General features: G+C 52.5%; 1 protein-coding gene across 3 annotated transcripts in view; it reads left to right on the top strand.

The window, feature by feature from the left end:
• Positions 1-27,510, top strand: part of PSKH1 (protein serine kinase H1) — a 44,195-nt gene extending 16,685 nt beyond the window's left edge. For 2 of the 3 annotated variants that reach the window (XM_075940541.1, XM_075940542.1), the window contains exon 3: positions 20,513-27,510. In XM_075940541.1, coding sequence (XP_075796656.1) covers positions 20,513-20,830 — 318 coding nt within the window. In that variant the 3' untranslated portion in view covers positions 20,831-27,510. Of the gene's footprint in view, positions 1-3,123; positions 6,281-20,512 lie in introns of those variants that run through there. The other variant, XM_075940543.1, reaches the window with a different exon arrangement.

The raw sequence follows: 27,510 nt of genomic DNA on the forward strand, positions 1-27,510 counted from the left end.
TACTGGGTAGACTAGGACCTGGGAGTAGGACTCCTGGCTCTGTTGACTGTCAGTGAGATATTGGGCAAACGCTTATCTGCTGTTTGCCTCAGTTTCCACACCTATCAATTATTTTACATTTAGCCCTATTAAAATGTATATTTTTTGCTTGTACCCATTTTGCCAATGGATCCAGATCTCTCAAGATCAGTCACCTGTTCTCTTCATTATTTACCATTTCCCCAATTTTGGGGTCATCTGGAAGTTTTACCAGGTTCTTTTGTATTTTTCCCATGAATTACAACATTGACTAGTGCTGGGCCAATAGCCAGTTCCTAAAGGACTCCACTAGAAACACTGGATGATGATTCTTCACTTATAATTACATTTTGACACCTGTCAGTTAGCTTTCAGTCATTTGATAGGGGCCATATTAATTTTATATCTGTCTAGTTTTTAAATCAATGTCATCTGGTACCAAGTCAAATGCCTTACTGAAGTCTAAATAAGGTTTTTGGATAACTATACATTTTATCAGCTACATGTGTCATTTCATCAAAAAAAGAGATCCAGGTAGTTTGGTAGGACTGAGAAGCAGCAATCTACCTTGTGGGCACTCTGGGTTTGTCTAGACTACAGGGTTTATTTGAAAAAAAGTGGCCTTTTTTCAAAAAAACTTCCTCTGCGTCTAGACTGCTGCCGCGTTCTTTTGAAAGTAAATTGAAAGGACGCGGCAGTTTTTTCAACCACAGAAAACCTCCTTTTATGAGGAAGAACGCTTTTTTTCGAGAGTGCTCTTTTGAAAAAAGGCGCTATGTGATGCAAACTGTGCTTTTTCGAAAGAGAGCATCCAGACTGCCTGGGTGCTCTCTTTCGAAAAAGCGGCTTGCTTTTTCGAAAGTACTGGTTGTAGTCTAGACGTGCTTTTTCGAAGAGGCTTTTTCAAAAGAGGCTTGCAGCCTAGACGTAGCCTCAGGTTTAATTTTTTTAGCTGTATTTAAAAACAACAATACAACACCCCCTTCCAGCATTCCCCCAGGACAGAGAGAGACTCCAAACTTCTCGCATTCTCAACTCTGGGGAGCATATTTGCATAGCTCAGTGACACTTGTCTCTAATGAGGGTCTAACAGTGGAGGCCTTAGAAAAGCTGGTACAAATGCAGGCAACGCACACAGGCTGCTTGGGGCTTGAAAGTTTTCTGTAGGACATACAATTGGAGTTTAATTTCCTCTTTGTTCCGTAGTTGTGTTCCGGGTGGGCGGAAGAGAGTTCTCGGGGGGGAAGATGAGTCGAGTCTGACGTTACACATCTCTGAAGGAAAAACTGATGGTGTGAATTGCACTGCATTAGGGAGTTTTGCCCTTCACTCTCCCTGTGACTCATTCATACAGTTTGGAACATGAGCAGTGGGCCCTCCAGTTAGCTTGCCTGGCTCACTCATTGCACCCGAAGCATTGGGGTGGTGGCTTCCTCCTATCAGAACCCTCCCTGCAGGCCTGCTTCTCTCTCCTTTTGTTGGTATGGTTTGGGACCTTGCTTGCTTGGTACTCAGGCTGGGTCTGCAAGGGAGGAGGGTCCCAGAGCTCACGTTGTCCCCAAGCCTGAGTTTCTACACTGCAGTCGAGCAGTCTTGTAACCCCAAGAGCCTGCGTCTGCCGGTACAGGCTAGCTGCGATGCCTAGCTGCAGTGTAGATGTCCCCGAGCCTTGTTCTCAAAACACTTCTTGGGCTATCTTTGGCTTGCTTCATAGGGCCAGCAAGCTGGCTGTCCTATGCCTTCTGGCTGTCGTGAGTGGGCCTTAGTGTTCCCGGTGCTCCTTGCATTTGTGTGTAGGCATCTAAGTTGTTTAGCAAATCCCCCTCCTTTGGCTCCTGTGCTCCTATTGCAGTTCTCCCCTCCCAAAACCAGTCCTCGCCCATGTGGCACTCTGGTGGGTTGCTGCTGCTCAGAAAACTTTTCCATGCTTGCCCTGCTGGTTTTAGCACTAGAGATGTAATAATGTAGTTGATTAACTGACTTATCGGTTAATGCTATAGACTACATGCATTCCCCTTGTCCCCTCGCCAGTAAATTGTTTAGCAGGCTGGCCAGCAGCCCGGCTCAGTCCTGGCTCGTGCTGGGTCCAGGACCTACGCCCGCTGCTGTTCTGCATTTAAAGTGCATTGCCAGCCAGGCGGGCAGCCTAGCTCAGGTTTGGCTTGTGCCAGGTCTGGGAGCTCAGCCCTCCCCTCCCCAGAAAGGCTACTGCCACCCTGCACTGCTGCCTCTGTATCAGAGGCAGCAGCACGTGGTAACAGGCGACCTGTTGACGAGGGGAGCTGGTTTTTAAACTGGCTTCCCTCATGGACCGGCTCCCGCCTGGCACCCTGCACCGCTGCCTCTGATATAGAGCAGTGGCATGGAGTGGGTGGAGGCTTCCGGGGCATGAGGCCGGAGGACAGTAGCTGCCAGTCCCGCCCTGGGGACTATAGCCTAGTCGAGTAACTGGTAAGAATTCACAAGGTTAATCGACTATTCAATTAACCGATATTTAACGTTCCTATTCAGCACCCCTCTCATTGCATCCCTCCAGTGACATTCCCTGCTCTCTGTGCCTTCACTTTCAAGGTCCTTCGCGAACTGTCCTCCCCCGCGCGCTAGCTAGTTACTCCATGATGCCACAGCCAGCCTCTGTTGCCCTCGTTAAATTTTCAAACAAGCGCCTTTGTCATTTCTGCCCCTCACCCTTGGGAGGAGGATCTTCCAAACGACGTCGTTACCCTCCTTTGCTGTGATGCCTTCAGAGCACCTGCCAAAGGTGTTTAGGCCAGTAGTGTGCTAAGAACCCTGCTTATCATGCAGACCAATTCAGCCTCTTTGTACTCAGTACAGCTGAGCATCCCCCGTGTCTTGTTTTATATGTAGATCATAAATTCTTTGGGGGGCAAGAAGAATCTTTTTTTTTTTTTTTTCTGGTGGCACAGCACCTATTCCAAGAGGGTATTGGTTCACGAGTAGGGCTCCTAGGCCCTATAATAGAAATAATTATACAGGCTAGAGGTGCAATCCTCAATAGAGGCAACCTTTGGCATAAGGCATCAAATATTTATTTCAGTGTCTGATTGGATGCTTCTGTCCCTTTCTGTCCTTTTTTTGTTGTAGGAATGTCCACAGATTGGTCCTCACTCGGAATACGTTCAACTTTTGCCCTGTGTCTTGGTAGCTGTGTCATCTGGAGCCAGAATAGATGCTTCGCTGTAGCCGACTGCACTAGGGAATCTGAAGCAACGTCTGCTTGTTGCTTCCAAGCTAAATACAGGAGCTGGTTGGGGAGCAGCTGTTGGCTCAGATTGTCTGGGCGTAGCAGAGGGCTTCTCTTTCCTGCCATTAGTAACATTTTGGCTTCTGCCTCTCGAGCTGTGGAAGCGCCCAGCTCCCATTCGACTGGGTCGACGAATCTTTTGCTAGAAGGGAGACTTTTTTTTCCCAAGCAGGGCTAAAATTTTTCACCCCTCAAAAATTAAGACTAACGTAATACAGTGAAGGCAGCAAGACCAGGGCAGCCGAGAAGAAACCACCTTTGTACATCACCCCCTGATTAGAATGAACTTCTGGGCCTCTGGCCCGCTCCGTTAGCCTCCAGCTATTCATACAGAAAGATTGCTCTATGCGAACCGCCTTAGCTGCTGCAAGCGCTCGTCCATAGATTGTAATTAAGGCTCAGCGATGTGCAGAAACGCACACGTGGTTCTAAAACTCCCAGGCAAACTTTTTGTGAGAGTAAGAAATACTGTTTTTAAATATGTGAATCTCTGCTCCTGGCAAAGGAGAAGTCGCTGTACAGACTTTTGTGCTTGTATATTTCAGGCAGTCATGAAAACGTAGCGGTTTTAATAAAGCAGCGCGAGGCTCGGTAAGGCAGGAAGTGAACCAAGGGCTCTCCTCTGAAGAGGCACGGTGCTCTTTGGAGAGCTGGAACATTCACTAGGACTAAAATAGGCCTCTTGCAGCCTGGCGTGGAACACCAAGGTCAGCCTGACAAAGTGTGCTCAGGTGCTCTTGAAACTTCTTCTAGCTTCTGGTTTCTCTGTTCTCTTAATGAACTCACTTCCATGGAGGTAGTGCAGGTGAATTCAGGTTGTTCTGTGCACGCTGGCTAGCTGAAATGCGTGGCCAGTTCTCGCCCACTGAAGGGACTGCCATCTCAGCCTCCCCTTGTAAGGCATCTCATTCACTCGTTACAAACTCAGAAAATCCTGTAGCCTCTTGCCAGGTGCATATTGTGACCAGGGGCCTACGTTGTTGTGGAACGTTGCAGAAAACATGGTGTATGTAAAGAAAGAAAGAAATCTCTCCTGCGTCAGTCAACGGCTATCTGCGCAGGCTTATAACCCACGCATGCATTTGAAAATCAATTCCCCTTTACTCGCCGCTGCTAGTGGCGTTCAAGAGGCTTTCCTCTGAAAGAACTGCTACATCATAAGCACCTATTTTGGCATGTCTTCTCTCTCCCCTCCGCTCACTTCAGAAGGTGCTTGTGCTGTGTCCAGTTCTGGAAAGATGAGCTGAGAATCCTGCAGTTGGTAGCTGGCAGAGTAAGTGAAATAGGAATTGATCTTCCTGTGTTCCATTGTATAAATGCATCTCTCCTGTTAATGCACTTACTGCCTGGTGCAGACATAGAGGCTTAAAAATGTGTTTTAGGTTGTTTGAGCTCCCAGTGAAGTGGGAAGGGACGAACTCAATCGAGTCCACTCTCCTTCATGCGCTTTCACTTATTTTTGGTCTGCGGACCGGACAAATGTGCTCCTATCCTAGGTGTCTTCTGAGGTGTGTGTTGCAGCTGAACCCCCATGATGCGGGACCATCTCATGCTATTTTGAAGATCACTCTTAGTCTGTCTACATGTGCTGGTAGATTTCTTCCCCTGTATTTAGCAAGCAACTGAGTGAGGATAAAAATATTTGTATGCAGCATCTTTCTTTCCAAGTCCTTTGACACAAACATTAACACAGCTGGCCACATAGTTGAATGTTGCACTTCAACATTGGTACAGATTCTTAAGAGTAAGGTGATACACACACATGGCATTCATGCTGGCAGTTTGGAGGCAGGCTGCAAGTGCGGTGTAGATTACTTTTGATTTTGCTGGTGGCCAGAGAGCTGGCCAGGTGTCAGCTTCCTGGAGACTCGACCATGATGTTCCTTGGGAGATCCCTCCGGATCTGCAGGAAGCTTTACTGTCTCTGAGCCGGTCCTAGGTTTCTGCTGTGATGTTACATTTTGTCCAAGAGAGAGAGATTTTCTGGCTGCTTCTCAGTTAATTTATCTGCTTGCAGGGTGGGTATTTCTTATTGACACCTCACACACGTTCCACAGGTTACATACATATTCATGAACAATATGGTTTCTAGGCAAGTAACCTATAAATTGAACTGACGTACTGAAAGGATCTAATGTGAATACTATGGGTTAACATACCGAAGGCATGATACAGAGCTTAACATAAATTGTAACTGAGGAGTAGGGTCAAGGGAAAAAGGGAAAGCAGAGGAGTATGTCCAGTCAGCTAGATGCGAGGGGAGGCGGGGTGTGTGTGACTGGTTACAGTAACAACTACAGATGCAAAGTAGGGTGGCCCTGAAGGAGGCTGGAGGACCAACAGCTGGGCATTTTAGCTGCTTTTTGCGAGAACAATTGAGCTTGAGGGAAGCTTACGGTACAGGACATCATTGTTTGATGGTTGGGGGAGGGTAGGAGACATAACTGAGCGGGAAGCGCTGGGGCTTGACCTAATGCTATAATGCGCAGCATTACGTTTTCAGTTCTGCAGCTCAGGGCCCTGTCCAATCTTGTTAGCGGCTGAGTAATACTAGTGAATGAGGGATCAAGGGGCATTGTCAAGGTAAAAACAAACCCCAAACACATTAACCTCTGCCCTGCTCTTGTTTTGCCCTGCATTATTAGTTTCAATCCTTTGTTGTTAATTTTTGGGGTGGGGGCTGACTCCCTTTTGTTGTTGGCTGGCTCCCTTCTGGTTCTCTTGTCCTGGAAGCAGAATTTGGCTCTGGAAAAAACCAGCTTTTCTTAACTAGTGGTTCTCGGGCTTATTTGAGTGGCACCCTTTCTTTGTGGCTAGAGCCCCTTATTCTGTGCTCCCCCCAGTACTGCCCCCTAGCTCTAAGGGCAGAGCAGAGCGCCAAGTGCCCCGCTCTGGAGGCAGCCCGGTGCTGGCAGCAGCACCGAGGTAAGGGTGGCAGTGTGAGCAGTGATCCTCAGGTTTCACAGCAGACTTAGCGCCCCATCGCCACCATTACTTCTGCCTGTCTTGGGCTGGCAGCTGAAGCCGTGCTGCTCCCAGTGAGTGGGGAATGGGAGGGGGGCAGCGCAGACAGCACCCGCCTGGGCTGCCTCCCAGTGACGGACTGGGGAATGAGGGGAAGAGAGCCCGAGCCTGGGTGGCAGAGCACCAGCTGTCTCCTCAGTTCCCCCCTCCCAGGTGTGCACGGCCCTTCTGCGTGAGCCCAGCCACCAAGTGCTAGAACTTTTTTTTTTTTTTTTAAGGGGCAGTGAAACATGTGAATGTGCCCCACCAGTAGGAAGTAAAATCCTAGCTGTGTCCCAGAGCAGCCTGTGGGCCGCCTGGCCAGATAACACAGGCTGGAAAATTCTACCCAGTGACTCCTGCCTTGAGCCCTTTAGTATCAAGTAGCTACGGTCTTCCTACGTCTTGCTCAGCAGTTGGGGCTTGGATTGCAGAGGGGTTATCACCGGGGCATCAGAGGGAACAGCTCCCCTGTAAATGGGTTATGGATTCTGCTGAAACCTGAGACTCTACCGAGCAGCGCGATCAGCACTGATTGGTGAAGCGGGAGTTGTGCAGACGTCTGCGGTAAGGTGTAGGCATCCCGCTGTTGGGCGCAAGCGGCCCTGCTGTTACTGCTGCATCCGTCCCCCGCTCCTGTGGTTGTGAGCCTGACTATGTGTCTGTAGCTTGGGAAGTTCCATCAGCCTCCTCTGCCCCACCCGCTGCGTGTCCCCTCTAGTCCAGTGCATTTCGAATGAGTCGCTTCAGAGCGTCAGTCTGTAGCAGCACTAAGCCTCCCTAAGAACGAGCGGAGAGGGAAAGAGTTGTCTCTTCTCTCTGTCTGGAGAACAAAAGGAGGTTAGATTAGCCCAGAGTGGGGCCCCTTTTAGGATGGGCTATATGTTCCTTCACCATCGAACGCCTGGCAGCAGTGCCTAAAGCTATGATCATCCATCCCTTTGTACTGAAGAGGGATGTGAATGGGTAATTGTTTACCTGGGAGCAGCAGCTGGGGGCAGCGGGGAGACGGCCTCCATCTCCTAGCTTGCACGGATTGGGAGCCAGCAGCCACCCCCTGGCTGCTGCTTCCAGGCCTGTGTGAGACTGCCCACTCCCAACCTGTGTGGGCTGGGAGCCAGAAGCCCAGTGTGGGGGTGGAGCTGCCCCTGCCCGCAGTGCAGGGGCTACTCCGGCCCAGCCCTGGCAGGGGGGGGGGCATACTTCAGCCCACTAGGTGGAAGTGGCCCCCCTCGTCCCCGTTTAATCAGTTAACCAGTTAAACTTAACATTTAACCAGTTAACTAGTTAAACAGGATTTTACTTCCCTAGTTTCCAGTTGCTGGCAACTTTGCCAAACGTCAACAGCTCTGGAAAATGTTTTCCGTGCTTGCTCCCTGCCTAAGGCTGGTTTTGAAAGTTTCAGCAAAAGGGTTCGGCATGAACAAGGTTTGGAAAGAAGTTAGGTTCTCCCCCTCCTTGCTGGGAAGAGCTCTGCCACCTCCAGCGTTTGGAAGTCTGGCTGAGGGCTAGTCAGGGAAGTGCCTTTTGTTGTCTCCATGAAAATCCACCCAGATGTGACTCTGCTGTAAGCTTCAGGAAATCGCCGTTTGCACGGAAGTGATGGGGGGTGGGGGATCAAGAGTAAGAGGCTGACCGGCCCATCTACAGAACCTTTCAACAGTGCTTCAGCTGTGCAAATGCCTCTTGGTTTTCTTTCATTGTACAAATGGGGGAACCAAGGCCTCCCAGCACATCCATGCTAGCATGCAGAGCAGAACCCAGGGCCCCCACCTAGTGCACGCGGCTGTAACTACTAGCCTAGACCACGCTTCCCCTGGGTGGTAGGATGTAAGCGACTCATCAGCTAGTTGACTATCCCATAAGCAAATGCTTATCGGATAGTCGATGCGCTCGTCAACTAGTCGCTTCCTCCTTCCTCCCCCCACTTACTGCCTCTATCAGAAAGAGGCAGCAAGGGAGGGAGGGAAAAGGAGGTGGTGCTGGGGGGAGCCGGCTTAAAAGCCAGTTCCAGCTCCGTGGGAGAGGGCAGGGGCGCAGTGGCCTTGTTCCACCTTTGAAATGTACGAGCGGCCCTGCTGGGGTATAGCAACAGCTGGGTGGGCTCTTGCTACGTTTCAAAGCAGAAGAACCCTTATTGACTAATCCAATTCCATCGACTAGTCAATTAGTTGATTAATCTAATTTTGACACCCCTACTGGGCGGGTTGCGCAGCATTACTGAGTGGTGGGACCTGAGTCTGCCCAGCTGACGCGGAGGAGCACTTGTTAGGGCTTTGCCCTGGCCTCTCCCTTGGTTCTTGTCGTGCAGACTAAGCAAGCAAGCACATCCATAGCTGTCCGGAGCAGATCTTGTCCCCGTCCCCCACCTTTCTTAGCAGCCATCAGCATATGTGCCCTTGGCCCCACCCCTTTCGACTTCGGGTCATGTTCTGTTTTGGGTGGTTGTGAGTCTGGGGGTTTTGGTCCCACCTCTTCTGTACCCCATGGGCGGGAAGAGGTGTTGAGATTTTCTGCCAGGCTCTTCTTTGCTTTGGCTTTTAGAGTTCCCTATGCCTGCCTCCCCCCTTCCCTCTTGCCCCTCACCATTGGTTGCTTGTACTTGCCTTGAGTTGAGGCAGTCTTCAGAGGAGCACTCCTCTATTAAACCTCTGCCACAGCCGGCAGTATGTCAACATTCTTCCTTTTCTCTGCTCCTTGTGCTCTAAAACCCGTCTGGCTAGGCAGACGCAGTGCAACGTGTCTCTGTGCTGTGTTCACAGATATGGGGGTGTCTGTAAAAGTATCAAAAGTCAACCCCAAAAATTCTATCCCAGGCTAGGAGACAGGCCTACATACTAAGAGCATCAGAGGCGGCAGCGCAGGGCGGGAGGCAGGCGGGAGCTTACAAGCCGTCTCCCGGCATGTAGCCGTGTAACTGCTGGAAAATTCACTGCTGGTTACACGTGTACTTGAATAAGCAAGTGTTAACATCCCTAGTGCTTGCACCTCGAGTCCCCTAGGGCCGGCCGCAACCTGTGCCGTCTTTGTAAACATTCATCTGCACTAAGTCCTAAGCAGTGCGGCGGGTGGTCGCTGCAGCGCAGTCAGGGCGTGCTGCGGGGGGGGCTGGTCTGTCGAGCAGCCATGTGTGATTCTAGCCGAGAGCTTCTGGGCTTGCGGGAGGAGAGGCTGCTGCCTGTTCTCATTTGAACGAGCTGGGTTATGGGAGTTCACAGCACCAGATGGCCGCACGTACTTAGTGCTGTGGATTAGTACAGGGCTGTTGTACCCCTTTCATCCGCCCTTTCTCCTGCCTCCTCCAATGGCCAATGAGTGCTCGGGAATGCGCGCTGGGCTGAGTTGCGTGTGTGGCAGTGTGGCGTTCGGAAACACGTTGTTCCAGCCCCTTTGAACTGTTCTGTGCCGATGGCTCCTTTCGGGCTGCTGCGGGCTACGTAATGTGCTGGGCTGAAGCACCAGCCTTTTGTCACTGGACCCCTAGGCGCTGGCCTTGTTTGGGTCACCGCACGCCAGGCTGCGGGGGCTCTGTTAACCAGCTGGGTGTTTGTCAAGAGGACTAACCAAGCGCACCATGTCAGAGCTGGCCGTTTCTGTGCTGGGGATGGCAGGGCTCCAGCTCCGGAGGTGGGGAGAGGCCTGGATAAGTGAGTGTGTGGCAAGAGTCTAGTGGGAAGTAGCAGAGGGTTCTGGGGGGCAGGGTTGAAGTGCACTGGAAGGCAGGATCGGGGCAGCAGGGGTGCTATGGGGCAAGGTTACCATGCACTGGAAGGCAGGATCGGGGCAGCAGCTAACTTCCCTCTGAGCTGCACAGCTATGTAGCAGCCTATTAAGGCCTGCGCAGGGGTTCAGGGCTCCAGCAGGGAGAGTTGCCTCTCCCCAAGCCTCAAAGTTGCAGAGTCCAGAGGAGAGGCACCTCTGCCCACTGGCCCCAAGCCAGGGCTGCCACAACAAGGGGAGGGGCGCGTCTTCCTGGCCCCCGCCCAGCCTAGCCCAGACTTGCCCCAGCTGGAGCTGTGGGCCATGGAGAGGCATCTGTCGTGTGGCCCTGAGCTGCTGCTGTGAGAGGGGGCTGGGTAGGGTTGGGTTGTCCTCTCTGCCAGGGTCAGCCAGCACCCCAAACCCTTGCTCCCCAGCTCCACCTGAGAGCCTCACCTTGCACCCCAAACCTCAGCCTTGAGCCCTCTCCTGCACCACAAACCATCCGGAGCCCTCACCCTCTGCCCCCACCCTGAGCCTCCTCCCATTCCCCAGACCCTCGGCCCCATCCCCACCACACTGCCCATGGGCGGAATGATTTTTGTTATGTGCACTGATGTGGAGGCAATGTATCCCCTCCATATGAGCGCACTTAACAAAAGTCATTCCGCACACGCACATAAACACTTAGAGGGAACACCGGGCAGCAGAAATGAGACTTTGAAAACAATTCAGCTGTGAAAAGCTGGTTTCTTTCTGCTCTTTCTTTGGGGCAGCGATTTGAGGCCTTAGAAGAGGAACTTTGGCCTTGGTATGGTTTTATAGGGCCTGGGCTAGCTAGAGAAAATGGAGTAGGGAGCACGTTAAGTGTATTGATTTTGCAAGGGCCCATGCGTGTCCTCTACAGATCAGTTGCTGAGCACATTTTTCACATTAAAATCCTCTTTGGAAGGTAAATGTAAAATGGGCATTCATGTCGAGAATCCCTGCGCGCCCTTTCTCGCCAGTGGCGTGTCTTATCGGTGCAGAAAATATTCATACTGCTCTTTACCTGTTTTGGAGAGTCAGTGCCAATCCAGCCAGTGTGAGCCCGAACAGTCCTATCCATGGATGAGCCTTTTGCAGATCCATCTCCCTGTACCTCAGATCTTCTGGAAGATACAGGAGTGGTAAAAATACACCTGTGGGCAGAATGTGGCTGCAAAATCTTTATTACTAAGGATGACGCACAAGATGCAAAGTGGCCAGCGTGAGGTCTGACCCCAGGCTGGATTAATTTTGCAGGGCTGGCAGTTAGTTTTTAAAGGGGGGGGTGTCCTTTGTAATTAGAGCCCATTTGATCTGGAGCCTTTAGGAGATAATACGCCTGCAACCTAACAGGGCCCGTTTTAGAGTCACAGTTCAGAGCACAAACCGCCGTTTATAATGCCACTCCCCCTTTTTTGTGCGTTGTATCTTTGGCCCGGAAGATGCCAAACTAAATGAAATAGCGTGTGTTGTGTGGTTGTTTTGCCCCTCGTTTCACCCTGAGGAAGGTTCACCTCCAAACAGCGAGCGTCCACACAGCTTTAAAAGCTCCATTCCTGAAGCTGGTTAAAAATGTTTTACAAACCTGAATATAATTCAGCCGTTTTAAAAACTGTTGTGAAAGTTTTCTAGTTGGTTGTTTGTCACTTAGTTGCTGGGTGTAAACTCTCCCTGTCATGTCCCACCCATTAGTGCTAGACTAGTGGGTAAAAGTGACCTGGACTAGAAATTGACCAGCCTGAAAACACAGCCACAGACAGCACAAAATGCAGCAACTAATCTTTATCACAACTTGGTTGCCATGAACATATCACACAGCACGCCTGTGGAGTAATGTTCAAGGTCTCTGCCCTGGCATATAAATCCCTCCCGGGCATTGGTCCTCGCTACCTGTCAGCTCCTCTCTCTCCATGACCATGGCCTTTCACAGCACTTTTTTGTGGGGTGTGTAATTTAGTGAGAGGCCTCAGGTATTGTGGTGGTGAGTGGCAAGTAAATATCTACATACAGTGGTCTGTGGTTGGGCAAATGCAGATCAACATTTTATTTTGCAAATGCGAAAGCTGCCAAGAGGCTGCCTTGGCAGTCCCCAGCGGCCGGGTATGTGTTAGCTCTGGCTTTGGTTTGGATTGAAAGAGGAGGGCTGTTGAAGCCAGGGAAAAGTGAACATGAGCGTTCTCTTTGAACGACGCTGTGATCAGCACATCTGCTGGAGGTGAAGCATTGGCTTGAATTTGGGACGTGCAGGGACACAGTGAGGACTGCAGGGCACAAGATAATTATGGCTAGGCTGTGGGGAGGAGGAGGACTCTGAAGATGCTCTGACTGAAAATGAGAGACAAGTTAGAGAAAAGCAAGCTACAATGACCAGCCTATTCTCAGCCTTGGCAAAAGGGGTTTAAAATCTTTCCTGCTTGCTGTGTTGTTTTTCACAATGGAAGGCCACATTGAATAAAGCCCTCCTCAGCCTTTGAGCTGGTTTTAAAAAGCCTCTGAGTGAATGAAATACATGTAGACTGACATTCCTCTGTGGCAGGGCAGCAAGCCAGGCCTGTGTGCATTAGTGTCTCTTGAGGCACTCTGGAGATTGAAAGCACAAAGCAATGCACCTGACAAGTGCCCACGCTGGCCTGGCTTTTTGCTATAATCTAACACAAGGAAGCCTGTGTATGTTGTGTGCGCGCAGGTGCGTGCGTACATCCAAAAATGTACTTGACTTGCCACACAAAGGGAACTTGTCCGTCTTTTCACAAGAGTGAATGAAAGAAGCCGCAATGAAGCCAAACCACAATGTTTTGTCCAGCTCTTTTTTGTGGCTGGGACAGCAAAATAGCCACCCGAACTGGCTTTTAGTAATACGCTAAGCGTGGGTCTAGTTTCTCACTGAACGCAGAAATGTAAGTGCTTTGTTCGGTGTGAGCAGGGTAGTGTAGCTTCCCGCAAGGTACAGCGTGTGAATACTGAATGACTGAATAAATAACATTGTAAATATGGAATTTGCTGTGGATTTTCATCACAACCTGTCCGTTCAAGTGCAGTTTAAAATGAAAAAACGTGAATGGACTTTTCGTTCTCTGATCTTGCTACCGTGGCTGGGTAATGCTATTCTGGCTTTCCGTGTTAGGGCTCGGAAGTGCATTCAACTGCAGCAAGTGGAATAGGTGACAAGTCTGACCTCCCTGCACTGTGCACCGAGGCCGGTGGATTCGGTGACACCATCTCCCCCTTCCCCAAACGGGGAGCCCAGTTCCGCTGCACTATGGTCCCATCGGTGTCTCACGAGCCATTTGCAAACGAGCTTGCCTCTAGCTGTGACAGCCGCTTCCTGGCGCTCTCTGCGGTTAGGACGCTGGGAGCAGATGGCTCCTGTGCCAGAGTTCAGTGTGGCTAGGAAGGAGCAGCCAGTGTTCCCGGGGGAGATGCTCTTGAGCTCCAGGTTCAGGGGCTTTCCAGCGTCAATGAAAGCCATGCAGCTTGGGCAGAGGAGCCAGACATGGGTGTATGTAAGGCGGGGGAAGGCTCTGCCTTCCCAAACTGCCAGGCATATTCCCGCCCACACTCCTCCCCCAGAGCCCCTGCTCTAGGCGTTCTTGGGCAGAGTGTTGCTGCCCCCAACCCCCGCCCTCCTGGTGCTTCGGGACTGGAGAAGCCGGACCACGTGGTGCAGCACGCCCTGCCTCCTCCCTCCCCTGGTGTTCAAGAGGCCGGGGTGGTGTCAGCTCGACAGGGCGGGGCGGTGCGCCGCGCCGCGATGCGCCTTCCACCGGGGCTGGAGATGCTGTGGCGAGCACCACCCACTCCCCTTCCCTCCCTGTGGTTGGAAGGGGGGACCATGCGCATGGCACACTGCCCTGCCTCCCAGGGGCAGGGCCGGAGGTGGGGTTCCCCCCAAGCTCTGCCTTCAGACCTCCCATGGAGCCATGCCTGGCCTGGCAGGCTCAGGTCAGAGTTCAGTATTCAATAGTCTTCCCCGTCCTGGAACACAGGCGTCTTTGTGCTGGAGTTGGGAAGGGAGAGATGGACTTGCTGGACCCCTTTACACACCCACAGCCTCACCTGCTAGCTCCCCTTCCACAGCAGAAGCCTCTCTGCTGCTTCCATACCTTGGAAGATCAACACTGCTGTGATCAATCTTCTGAGTTCAATTTAGCTGGTCTAGTAAAGACCCACTAAATCAAACTCAGAGGGCGCCCCCATTGGTGCCAGTATTCCTGCTCCTCATGAGGAGTGAGGGAAGTCGATGAAAGTGTTTGCTCCCATTGGCCTCCTGCTATGGAGACTGCACAGAAACGCGAATTAAGGTACATCTACTCCAGCTACCTTATTAACATCTCTTAACTCGACTTTCCTGCACAGTGAAGACATGGCCTAAGCAGAGGGCAGTGGAACAGCTGTTGACTCGGAGAGAATTGCTGCTAACAGTCCTTGGATTCTGCCGAGGCTCTGCTCAGAAAGGACTGGCCTTGCCTTTCTTTGCAGAACAGGGTGAAAAGTCCTGTTCTGATTTGGGGACCAAAAGAATAGAGTGCAATGTGCAGCGAACATGTAACTGCCAAAATAATGCCCTGAACTCAATTTTGGGGGGTGATGGAGAGGGTTTTGGGTAGTAAAAGACTAATGTGGAGACCTCTTTGATTTTTGCAGCTGAGTTTAGTGATCGCAGGCATGAAGGATTAATAGCAATACCTTGAGTCTGGTAGAGCAGGGATGAGATTGAGTGTTATGCAGGTTTTCCCATAGTTCCGCCATGGCTCTTTAATCCTGATTTGCAGGACACCAGGGTCTCCTTTGATCAGTCCTGATATTTTGCCAGCTGCTGTGGTACTTGTGTGAAATGAACAAACTTCTCAAGGGACTAGAGTCTAGTGAAAATACTAAACTCCTCTCACTCGTGGCCTCAGCAGTGTATATTCTTTCTTTCTTTCTTTCCAAAGAGAGGAGTTTAATTAAATACAATCAAAGATACGTACAATACAGCAGGTGAAATCTCCAGCAGCACAAACAGATCAATAAACTGATTTGTATTTGCTGACCAGAAGAGATTTCTAATTACAAGTGCTCTGTGCTCCCTGTTGCTGATGGAAGTAGAATAATTGGAAGGATAAGAAATCCAATTCACTTTTGTTTGGAGTTTGTTTTTGTTTAGTTTAATTCAACTGAGCTGGTCAAACAGGCTGTTCTGTTGTAGCTGAGCTTGGCTACTTCGTCGTCTCAGTTCCTTATCGCAAGAGGGAGGTTGTTATTGCAGATTTCTTCAGTTAGATAGTTCATCTTCTGAAATGACACGAAAAATGTCCCCACTTATGTATGTTTGGCTTTTAGAATGTTCTTCTGGGACACGTCCTGCGACCACTCTCTGCAGTGAGCAAATGCCTCCTCTTAATTTCAATAAGTCATTGGGGTTTGAACCTGTCTTAGATCAGCTCTTGAATCATCCCAGGTGATATGTCCATGTGACTGTTAACAACAGGGATGTGAACTGGTAAGTGGGAGCTGCCCTCTGCCCATGGCCCATGCCAGGGAGGGGGCACCTTGTGTACTTACTTTTCAGAAAGCCTTTGACTTGACTGTATCCCCTGGGTCCCCCTTGTTCACAGGCTTGCTGACCCTCTCAAAGAATTGTAGCAGATTGATGTGGCATGATTTCTCTTCGCAAAACCCATGTTGCCTCTTTCCCAGCAAATTGTGTTCATCTGTGTTTTGGACAATATTCTTCTTTGCTGTAGTTTCGACCATTTTACATAGTACGGCAGTCAGGCTTACTGGGCAGAGATAAAGCTAATCGCAGCTACAGATGGGCCATGTGATGATAGACGGTCTCCCGTAGGTCACGCAGGAAGTCTGACAGAGCAGGGAATTGAATTGAAGTATCCACTCTCCAGGCTACCGTACCATCCTTAGCCCTCTGGTGATTGCTTCTGGCCTCAAACTCTGTTAGTTTCCCTGGTTAGCAGTAATCTGATGGCTTTGCATCTCTGGGCATGTCTAGACTGCATTGCTATTTCAGGATACCGGAAGTATCCTGAAATAACAGTGCTGCATCCGAGGAACATGTCCGCTATTTCCAAAATGTTTTTTAAATAACCAGACACCCTCTTTCGCCATCCCTGTAAACCTCATTCTGCAAGGAATAAGGAATGGCTCAAAAAAGCAGTTTATTTTGAAATTGGGCGCCCTGTAGATGTGCCAAATTTCAAAATAGCCTCTTTCGAAATTAAGTGGGAAAAAGATGCGCAATTTGTGTAGTGCACATTGTGTATCTCTTTTCGATTTTAGAGTGCAGTCTAGAGGTAGCCTCTCGTGCAAGGGAGAGAGGATTGCTTTTGGCAGAGAGAGATGGCAGACCTGTAGTGTTTCAGGACATTTAAAATCTTTTTTTGGCCATTTTGTCCAAGAAAGAAAATTCTGCCGGACTGAGTGCAGTGTGAGGCCTCTGTATCTTAAAACAGATGAGTTCTTCTTTCCTGTCCAAGGAGAGAGAAACAAAAGACAAAGCTTACTGATCATCTAGTAGACGTCACATTTACTTTTATTGTTTAACTTTTATGTATTGACACCAAATAATTACATGTCTGTTCATTGGCCTACTTATGATGATGGTATCCTTATCTAGCTTGTTTCTTTTCTACAATGTAAGAACGGCCATATTGGGTCCAGACCAAAAGTCCATCTAGCCCAGGATCCTGTCTGCTGGCAGTGGCCAATACCAGATGCCCCAGAGGGAGGGGTCACAACAGGTAATCATCACGTGATCCATCTCCTGTTGTCCATTTCCAGACAAACAGAGACGAGGGACACCATGCCTACCCATCCTGGCTAATAGCCACTAATGGACCTAACCTCCATGAATCTGTCTAGCTCTTTTTAAAACCCTGTTAAAGTCCTAGTCTTCACAATATCCTCTGGCAAGGGGTTCCACAGGTTGACAGCATGCTGAGTGAAGAAAAACTTCCTTTTTTTTTTTTTTTTTGAACTCACATGCTAGGATCCAGCCAGGTATTTTCTTGAATGCTGCTGTGTATTTATTTATCATGTAGAGTGTTTAAAATACTACAGTGATAGAAGTGACAAAAATCTGACACACAGACAAAATCTGCCATCACATGGATGGAATCCACAGATCTCAGTTTTATCCCATATCATGCACCTGCTAGCCTGCCATCCCCACCTTATTTCTGCTATTTACTTCTGCTCAGATTTTCCCCATCTCCACTAGGGATGTGAAGGACTAGTCGACTAGTCCCTTCCCCTCCCCCCTTGCTTCCTCTTTCTGATAGAGGAGAGGGTCCCCAGGCTGCATGCAGCATTTCAAAGCGGCAGTGCCACGTGGAGCCTGGGATCAGCTGGGGACTTCCCCGCTGCCCCTGAGCTCCATGCAGAGCTTCTGCATTTGAAGTGTAGCAACAGACCTAGGGCCGTTGCTACACTTCAAAGGCGGAGGCTCCCTATCGACTAATCGAATAGTCAATGCAAAGTGCATCGACTTTTCGATTAGTCCGTCGCTATTTAACATCCTTAATCTCCTCCACTGTCTGTACCCATAACCTCACAGCACACAAGGAATTTTCAAAATGGTTCATTTTTTGCTGTTACCATATTGTGTCAGACATACAAACATGACTTCGCAGTGTAAATCACTGCAGACGTGAGTAGCTGCATGTTTTTGCGCTGCGGTCCTCTTGCATGGCAGTACTTTTGTGTGTTCCTGGGAAGGGAGGGGGGGTACAGAGTTATTGGTTGAGTTACAGCCTTTTTTTCTTTCAAATTGCAGTGTTTTCCCTAAATTACCGCTATGACTTACAGAAATTCCTCGTGCTTACAACACCAGCTGTTGCCTTGAACACATTCTTTGGAACGTGTGTGTGATTAGTCTGCTAATTTGAGTTAACCGGGGACACATTTTGTCATTTAGACACAGTCAACCCCAGTGATTTATTCAGATGAGAGAGAGCCTGGAGCCTTGTCTGGCTTATGCATGCAGGGGAACAAGACCAGGTCTCAGCTGAGGTCCTGCCTTGGCTTTGGGTGTGATGCGGAGGGCAGCCCCAGCTCACTAGCTCTGCTCCTCGGGGGAGTGCGCATGGGCAAGAGAGCGATTGTGACTCTAGGCGAGGGGATGTCCTTGTGGAGCAGACTAGGCTGCATTAGGCTAGGTGCCCTCTTTTTTGGGGTGCTGTGCTTAACGGTGCAGTCTTGTCACCAGTGTTCACATGGGGTTGGGTGCTGGCACGGAGCGGCACTCGACACAGAAAGCAAGCTTTGCGTGGGGAGTTGAGTCATGTCCCTGTGGGAGCTGTCCAAGGCGCTCTGAGTGACCTGAGAGGCGGCGTGTCATTCACACACATTCAAACTGTAGTCACTTACTCAAAGTAACAGGCATTTGCGTGACCGGCACTGAGGGGGCCTTGGGTGAGATCAGAAGAGTTTAGTGTTAAAAAATGAACAAATGTTTGTAATTTTGTAACTGTCATTTGAGAAGGCGGCATCTGAAAATGCACAGAAAGGAAATAAGTCACGCACGTCAGTCGGGGCACAAGAAAGTGCAAGTAACCTGCCTCAGCCGTGCATTGCACTGTGTGTGCGTGTGAGAGAGCGTGCCACCGGAGGCTGTATGAATACCCCCTCGGCAGCGATGTGTATCAGCCTGTGCTGGGATGCCTAAGGGCTGTGGCTGAAAAGCAGAGTGAGTTCTGGGAACGTGCGCTGGCCAATGGTTTTGCTGAACTCTGAATGGCATTTAGATTAGTCCCCGTGCTTACCTGTCTGTGTCCAGGGAGGCCTGCTTTCGGCCTGTGGCCAATACTAGTTTAATCAGCAAACACAATCTGTTTTGTGCCGCCCCTAAAGGAATTTCAGGTGGAAGCAGCAGTGGTTTATAAAGTCTAGGCCTTGTGATCAGGGAATAGAAACAATTATGCAGCTCTTGGTAGCTACTCACACGGTTTGCATCCTGAATGCCACATTTCTAAGCGCAGACAGACACTTGCCAGGGATTGTTTTTAACAACGCAGAGGCTGAAATTCGGTCAGATCAATGATTTATCCCCCAAACTGAAAAATGAACAAGCTTCTAAAAATCACGCACTGCCAGTGGGCAGGGAAGAGGGTAAATTCACAGGTGCCACTGCGCACAACAGCGCATTGAGCTGACCCTGCTGACGCACATGCGATGAGTGGGAGGTGAATTTCAGGGGAGCTGGGACTCTGAGTGTTCAGAAACGGGGGAGGCTTTACGCCGATGCGGTTGGCAGTTTGGCGCCCCAGAGCAGGCAGCCGTGTGGCAGAGGAGGACTCAGTAAGGCCAGGGAGGTTTGAAATATGTTTTAAAGAAATCGCACCCCTCCAGACACCCTACTGAAAGGGTTGTGACCCCTGCCAGCCTCGAGCACTAGCCTGGGATGGAAAGCTAAAAGGTCACGCCCTTCGCTAGCCCCGTGCTTATTCGCAACAGTTGAGAACCAGGCCTAGGTGTTTAGTTAAGGCCCAATGGCCTTCAGAGTTGAGAATCTGGTAGGCGAGTTCCGAGCTGGCAGAGGAGGTAGGGTGGTGATTGACAGTAGCCCATTGGCAGTTAGTTATAAATGAGGGACTTGAAGTAAGGATGTTAAGGACTAGTCGACTGTCCAATAAGCAAATGTTTATCGGATAGTCAGTCGACTAGTTGATTCTCCCCGCACACACACACACTCTATTTATCAGATAGAGGCAGCAAACGGGGTGGGGGGGAAAGAGGAGATACTTCAAAGGAGCAGCACCGCACAGCTGATCCCAGGATCAGGTGTGCAGCGCTGCCCCTTTGAAGCACTGCCATGGCATTTCAAAGGGGCAGCACTGCCTGGAGCCTGGGGTCAGCTCTGTGTGTTTCAAAGCAGCAGCACTACGTGGAGCCCAGGGCCAGCTGGACTCCCCAGCTGATCCTGGGCTCCGACCAGCGTTTCTGAGGAACCCGGGACCTGCTGGGGAAATGCTGTGCGGAACCTGGGGTTAGCAGTCCCCAGCTGAGCCTGGGCTCCGTGTGGTATTTCAAATCGGCAGAGCAGCATGGAGCCTGGGTTCCACGGGGGGCTCTGAGTCCCCCACTGATCCCAGGCTCCATGCTGGCATTTCTCATACATTTCAGAACTGGCACTCACATGCAGCCTGGAGTCAGCGGGACTGTACGTGGAGTTCAGCATTCCTCATTGGAGACGTACAAGAGCCCCAGCGGGGGCCCAGTGGGGCTCTTGTACGTTTCCAAGGAGGAATGCGGTAGTGCCTGTCGAGCAGTGGATGGAAATTCCATCGACTACTCGACTAGTCAGTTAATCGTTAGTTAACATCCCTAACTTGAAGCTGGATGAGTGTGGGGCTGTGGGAGGAGGGAAGTGTCTGGACATGCCTGCACGTGAAACCAGTCTTAGCGTGGCAGGGCGTGGCTGCCCTCCCGGGGCGGGAAGGGTGGTGCTTGTCTAACAGAATCCCGGGACTAGTGTGGTCTCATCCTTGCCCTTCCCTTTTTCAGCCCTGGCCCAGCGTGTCCAATCTGGCCAAGGACTTCATTGACCGGCTGCTCACGGTGGATCCCGGCGACCGCATGACAGCGCTTCAGGCCTTGAAGCACCCCTGGGTAGTCAGCATGGCAGCCTCCTCGTCCATGAAGAACCTGCACCGCTCCATCTCGCAGAACCTCCTCAAGAGGGCCTCCTCGCGCTGCCAGAGCACCAAGTCGGCCCAGTCCACCCGCTCCAGCCGCTCCACCAAGTCCACCAAGTCGCGGCGGGTGCGGGAGCGGGAGCTGCGGGAGCTCAACCTGCGCTACCAGCAGCAGTGCAATGGCTGAGAGCTCCGCAGGGGCTGGGTTGCCAGCTGTCATCCCAGGTGCGCGGGGACCCCCAGGCTCCTCCGGCGGGAGCGGCCCTCCGTGTGCACGAGGCTCAGGGGAAATGGAACCCTTGTCCCCCCACCGGGCACCCCTCCCTCGGCTGGGCGGCGTTTCGGAGCCCGCTACAGGAAGCGGGGCAGCGAAGGCCGCCTTGGTGCTCGTTCCGGCCCAGAGCGAAGGTCAAAGTTCAGAGCCTCCGCTCCTCAGCAAATCAGGGAGCCGTGTGAAGAGAAGAGCCCCCTCCCCGGCCCAGGGGTTTGGCTGCCTGTAGCTATTTATTGATCCCAGGGTGTCAAGTCCCTGGATAGGCATGGACAGTATTTGTGATGGGCTCCATGAAGTCATGCCATTGATGCTGGTGGGCGTCGCATGCGCACAGCCACGGTTGGAGTCTTCAGGGAGGGGCAGGAAGCAGAGAGGTTCCCCCTGAGAGCCTGGTGACTGGTCGCGTCCCAGGTGACGCGTGCTGTTGCCGGATTGGTGGGCAAACTGGAAGCTAGACTGAGCTCCTTGGAGCGCAGACCATCTGCAGTGGCAGGTCCCTGTGCCCTGGCTGAGGGCTCCTAACCCTGAGGAGGGGAGGGTCCTGCAGGAGCTACACTTTTTGCAGGACACCTAAAAAGGGCTTTCCTAAAGCAAGCCCCTGCCCCCGAGCTGCCACTCAGGAGGGTCCTCCCAGTCTTGAGAAGTGAAGGCTTGTGAGCCAGGGCAGAGCGGGGGAGGGGGAATTGGGCACAAAGGGAGGGTCTGCAGAGGCCAGTTGAGATGTCTTTTGAGGCAGGCAGCACAAGGACAGCCGGAAGCAGAGCTTGGTGATGGCAGGTGCCCTGTGGTCTGGGTGACCTCAGAGGCCAGCTGGCATTCCTTTTCACCCCTGGCTTTGAATTTCTGGGTTCTGCACCCTAGTGTTGTGCCATGGACCCAACAGAGACAGGTGGTTCCAACAGTGCCACGTTACCGGGTCAAAACTGTGACTGCCCCAGCTAATATGCACTTGCCTCCTATTCAGCCATCTCCAGGCCTGCTGTTGGGATAGCAGCCGGAGCTTCAGGGCAGGTTGTGGCATGGACAAGGGAGTGGGGCGGGGTGAAGGGGGGGGGGGGGGTCATGTCACTACAGAAACTCCCTGTCCGCACTGGGAGTGGAGCTTTTCCTACCAGACACTCAACCTGGAGCATCAACCTCGGGAAGCACTGCTCCGTCGGTCACTTCGATCCAGAGAGGAAAACAAGGAGCTAAGGCAGAATCTTTCCTGTGGCTAGGAGGCGCTAGACCCCTGATTGCCACTTCCTGACCCACAAGCCCTTTCAAAGGCCTTCTCCCCCTGCTGTAGGGCAAGTGAAGCTTCAGGCCAGGTCTTCACTCGATTGATCTTCCGGAGTTCGATTTAGTGGGTCTAGTAAAGACCCGCTAAGTCAAACTCAGAGGGTGCACCCATCCGCAGCCGGTACTCCTGCTCTTGCGAGGAGTAAGGGAAGCTGACAGGAGTTTTTGCTCCCATCGGCCTCCCGCTGCGGGGATGGTAGGAAAACTCAAATCAAGGTCTGTCGATTCCAGCTATGTAATTAACGTAGCTGGAGTTGTGTATCTTGATTGGACCTTCCCCTTTAGTGTAGACCTGGCCTCAGAAAAGGCCAGATTGGCGCCTGCTGAGTTCTGGTCTGGCCCAATGTGTTCCTGGCTGGAACAGAGCCTGCAGGAACATGCGTCTCGCCAAGGAGGCTCTTCCTTCCGGGTCGGCAGCGTTACTCCTCAAAGCACTGCAGCCGTCGCAGGCTGTGTCATCCGGAAAGGTCCTGGGTGACGTCCCTCCTGGAAGATGTAGGGCCTAATATGTTTTGGGGAACAAAATGCTTTTAGAGAGGTCGTCTCAGCTGGTTCTCGGTGACTCAGTGTCTGGCTCCAGAGGGCTGGCTGGCTTTCAGGTGTGTGTGGCACTGCGTCATGGCGTGACCCAGGCCTGGCCTCTGGACGGGCTGTCATCCTCTCTCACCGGTTTGATTAGAGTCCCTCCGAAGAGATCCCAGCTGATCCCACGGTCCTGGGCTTTGCATGAGCAGAGCTCCCGTTCTGACCGATGCAACCTCGTCTCTTCAGTGGGAAAGCACCGAGGACGCTTGGGTGCACACAGCGGGAGCCATACGGCTCATTGTGCAGGCAGTTGTCTTAGACCTACCATGCTTACGCCCAGACCGCAGCCCTGTGCAAGCCAGGAAGGGAATGGGGGAGCTTTCCTGGGGGGAGAGTCCAAGCTCCTCTTAGAACCTCAGGTAACCTCCTGTCTCTCTGTCTGTGTGTCGCCTTCTCGCCCCCCAGGAGAGCCTAGGGCAGGAGTGAAGGCGGGGGGCGGGGTTGTCTCTGGAAATGTGCTGCCATCGCAGATAGTTCTGCTAATGAGGCCATTTCGTCCGCTCTGCTTTTGGGCAACAGTGCGCGTGCCCTCCATCTGCTCTGCCCCTCTCCGCCCGCAGGCCGAGACTCAGGAGTGCAAAAGTGCCCCAGAGGTGGCTTTCCCACGTTAACCTTTGCCCACCTGCCCCACTGGGAGTCCCTGCGTGCATGTACCTTTTTCCCCTCTTAACTGTTGTTCTTGAGACTCGGCCCAGCGAGAGGTTGGGTCACTGGCTGCAGGATTGAATAATCTCGTAAATAACACACTGTTTGTGTATCTGTGCCCATCTTGCTGGTTTGCACTTTCCCCGGACAGACCTCTCCTGCTCAGTATGTGAACATTGTCCTCCCCGGCCGCGTTTAGCAGTGAAATGTGACTGCCGTTAGCATCTCCGAGGGTCTGTCGGGTTAGTCGGTATCTGCAAAACCAGCGAGGAGCCCTGGGGCACCTTAAAGACAAACATTTCCTTGGGCATCAGCTTTTGTGGGTAGAAACCACTTGTTGGAGGTCTAAGTGTTTGTTACTCTCAAAAGCTGGGCATTTTGGAGTGAGAGGGACACCTAGTGGCAAATCTCAGATCGCCTTGCAGAGAGAGAGCTCTTTGCATGCTGTTACCGGTTTTGGTACACAGGTTTTGGTGGAGGTGATGGGAAAGAGGGATGTCTTCAGAGCTGCTGCCCAAGCCAGTGAATAATTCCTGTCTTTAACCAGCACAGCTCCCTTTTTAGTCCCTTGGAAAAACTGCCTGGATGATTTTGCCCAGCCGCCCTGCAGCACATGGGACTGGCGAGGCGGGGGGACGATTCTTGGGCACGTGTGCTTGAACCTTTGGCACCAAAGCTGTGATCTGCTGGTGTGTGCATGCTAGTGAGGAGTCTTTCCCTCTGCCAGTGAGCTCCCTCAGGTGTCTGAGCAGAGTGGTTAGGCCCTCTCGGACAGTGCCCCCTCCCCCAGCCTTTCCCTCTACCCACGAGGCCTGGGTGCGTTCTCCTCCTGTGCGCTCAGTGACGCTTCATTCCTTGAGCGGCAGCATGTACACAGCTGCTCTCTGTGACTGCTCAGCTCCCTGCAGCTGGGAATGAATTTTAGCCACCGGGTTGTTTGAAAATGGCTGGGACTGCTGTGCTATGCATCGTCCTTGGTGCGTGATTGGTCACCTAAGGCACATGCGTTCTTTGCTCCTCCTGGAGGTCGAAGTTGCCGTCTGTGCATGTGGGTATGGGTACTAGCCTGAAGAGCAGCCACTCACCACATACGGGTCTGAAATAATGGTCACGGTCACCAAAGGGACCGGCAGGAAACTGGCTGAGTGGGACGTCAGTTCAGTCTTCTGCTGCCGACCAGTGAGCGCCTGCAGGGAGGCAGCAGAGAGCAAACGGCCTTTGACTGGAAGCGATCGCTGAGTGCCGAGACCCGGTGTGAAACTTTGCACCCTAATGCGTTGTCCTGGGCTAAGGAGCTGCTTTCCACACTATTCACTCCAGCCCCCGGAAATGTCCTGTCAAGAGCTAAGGGAACTACCTGAGGCTGCCTATTGGAACTTAGCAATACTGTGTGAATTGGTCTCTTCTTTCTGACTGGGCGTTAGTTTCAGCTGGCCTGGGCTTGCGGGGGAGCTGGTTCTGACTTCGGAGGAAGATTTCGTTGGATCCTGCAGATTTTGGCGCATTCGCAGAAATAACCAAGGGCTTCCAAAGCGAACCGCCAACAGGCTGCATACAGCCGAGGCAACTTTGGATCCTGCTTTTGAATGTACTGGAGTTGGACTTCTCACGGGCCTTTGCCAACCTCCCCCCAAAAACGTTGTGAAGCAAACCACGCAGTCATGGCTGTAAGAGGGAAGGGCCATAGGAGACACAGTGGTGGAACAAATGGTCCCCTCAGTAGCCAGGGAGGAAGGGTGACATCCCACGAGGGTCCGGACCGGGACCGCGCTGGTCACACTCAGAACTAGCTGGAAAAGGGGATGTGCAGGGAAGAGGTGCAATGTGCAGATGATACAAAATGAGTCAAGAAAGGCCCAAGTTATAACAGGGTTCACAAAAGGGCTCTTAGCCAAGATGGGCAGGGACGCAGCCGTGGTCTGTCTCCTGGCCCCTCCCAGTGCAACGCCAAATGGCTACGTGCCAACCCGATGGGAAGGAGACCGTGAAGTATTCCAAAACAAGCTGCTGTCTTCCCTAATGGTCAGAGTTCAGTGGAACCCCAGAGGCCCTCGTAGTGCTGGGAGCTCTGCAAACCCAGGGGAAGGGCTCCCAGGCGGAAGTAGCGAGGCCGTCCTGCTGCTTTGGGTGGGGACTCGGACCCCAGCGACAGGGAAGTTCCTGCAACAGAGGTTTGGGGGCAGTCTGCCTGCTGGTGGCCTGACCTCTGTGGGCAGGGGGGTCTCCAGGCCTCAGTATTTTTGCTATAGTCGTCGTAATGTTGTCTGCTCTGGTAACTTCCCATGGCTGCTTCCTTTGCCAGGCTCCGGCCTGCCCCATGCCCCAGGCCTTGCCTTCAGCGCTGTCGCGTGCGCTGCCGCCCGGCCTGTTGTAGTGGGGCGAGGCTGAGGCTGGGCAATTCTAGAGTGAGCCGGCACGGTCGGTGACAGAGCCCCCCGAACGCCGGTGGCTGACTGGGGTCGGACGGGGGCTCTGTCTCTCTCATGCCTTCATCAGAATCTAGGCTGCCAGTGGGTGTGAAGTGACGTCGGGTTTCCTGTTTCTGCGGCTGGTGTCTCATCAAGGGGACCCCCATTATTTCCCGACTGCTGAAAAGGGCTTCAGGTCCCCCAGCACGGCTCCTGCCTCTCTGGGGCAGCAGGTGCCACTGCCACGAAAGCTGCCCTTTTGCCTACAGTATTCTGCAGTGGGTGCCACGCTATGGCTGTGGGGCAGACTGCTCCCTGGGGCCAGACTCCGCTCGTGCCAGGAGCAGCTGGCATAGGAAGAGGCTGTGTCACCTCTGCCACAGGGAATTGCCTGCTGCCTCCCTCTGGCCAAATACAGCCATTGTGTGACCTCTGGCTGGAGGATCTGTCCCAGCATCTCGAAAGGCCAGCCAGGCCACCCCGGGACCTCCATTCATTGCCCCTTCAGGGGAGCATCTCCCCCTCCGGTGGCCAGGCTGCCCTCCGTCTTTACAGCAGGGCGGGAAGGTCTGGGACTAGGAACATGTCTGGTCTGGCTCCCAAGTGCCCTCCCAGAGCAGCAGCATCCGTCTGTCTGGGCACAGCTTGACCCCCAGAGCATCTCTGCTCAGTGCCTACCTCCTTATCCAGGATCCTTCGGGCTTCCTGTCAGAACGTAACCCCTCGAGAACCCGCTGCAAACCAACCAGCCCGCGCGGGGGGTGGGGGGAGAGGGGGCGGCGTGTGTGACAGCCTTTGGTAGCTCACATTCACCCTCTGGGCTGTAAAATCCGTGATATTGTGTGACTGAGGCAGGCGCCAGCTTGGCTTCCTGGGGAGTCGCAGTGCAGAAAGTGAGTCCTGCGTGCCTGTTAACGGGGCCGTTGTGGTGTGAGCGTGACCCCCACCCCGGGGCTCTTACACAGCTTCCAACTCTCCTGTCTCTTGAAACACTGCCACGAAGTGCCTGTGCTGTTTGGTGCCTTGTCTCCGATTGGGCAGGGCCTGCGCTGACCTCCTCCCTCCCACCAGGTTCTTTGTCCAAACGTTTCCTTTTCCGGAGAGCTCTGCAGCCCTTCAGGGCTCCCAGGCATGTGTCCGCGAGCCAGACGCCTGCATCGCCAAGAACGTGCCATAGGAAAGGCAGTGTCTGGCGGTGCCGAGAGCACGGCTGGATCCCGCTGGTGAGCTGCCAGGTACTCTGCCCCTCTCCAGCTGTATTTCCCCCACCTACGCACAACCCCCTCCTCCGTCCCAGCCGAGCTGCGGGTGGGGCCCACGTGCAGGCGCCTGTTGGACAGAGCCCGTGCCATGAGCGCGCGTGGAAATGCTGTGACCCTTCCTGCCAAGGTGCCGCTGGGACTGCCTCAGGCCTGGCTCTGGATTTTGTGTCTGGTCTCCTTTGCCACGTTGGCGCTGCTGAAGGTCCTCGCCCCGCTCTGGCTCCGTGCTGTGCGGCTCGCTGGGTCCGGTCCGGTCCTGGGGTTTGCCTTTCGGTTCCCTAAGGAACGGCCTGTGGAGCCCCGGTCGTTAGCCTGCCGTGTTCCAGGAGGGGCTAGGGTTATTTATTTTGTGCATCCCGTCTGTTCAATGTGCACATGTATCCGGTGTATCAATAAACCTCCTGTCCCTATT

The sequence above is a fragment of the Pelodiscus sinensis genome, chromosome 12, assembly GCF_049634645.1.
Source record: "Pelodiscus sinensis isolate JC-2024 chromosome 12, ASM4963464v1, whole genome shotgun sequence".
NCBI classification, from domain to species: domain Eukaryota; kingdom Metazoa; phylum Chordata; order Testudines; family Trionychidae; genus Pelodiscus; species Pelodiscus sinensis.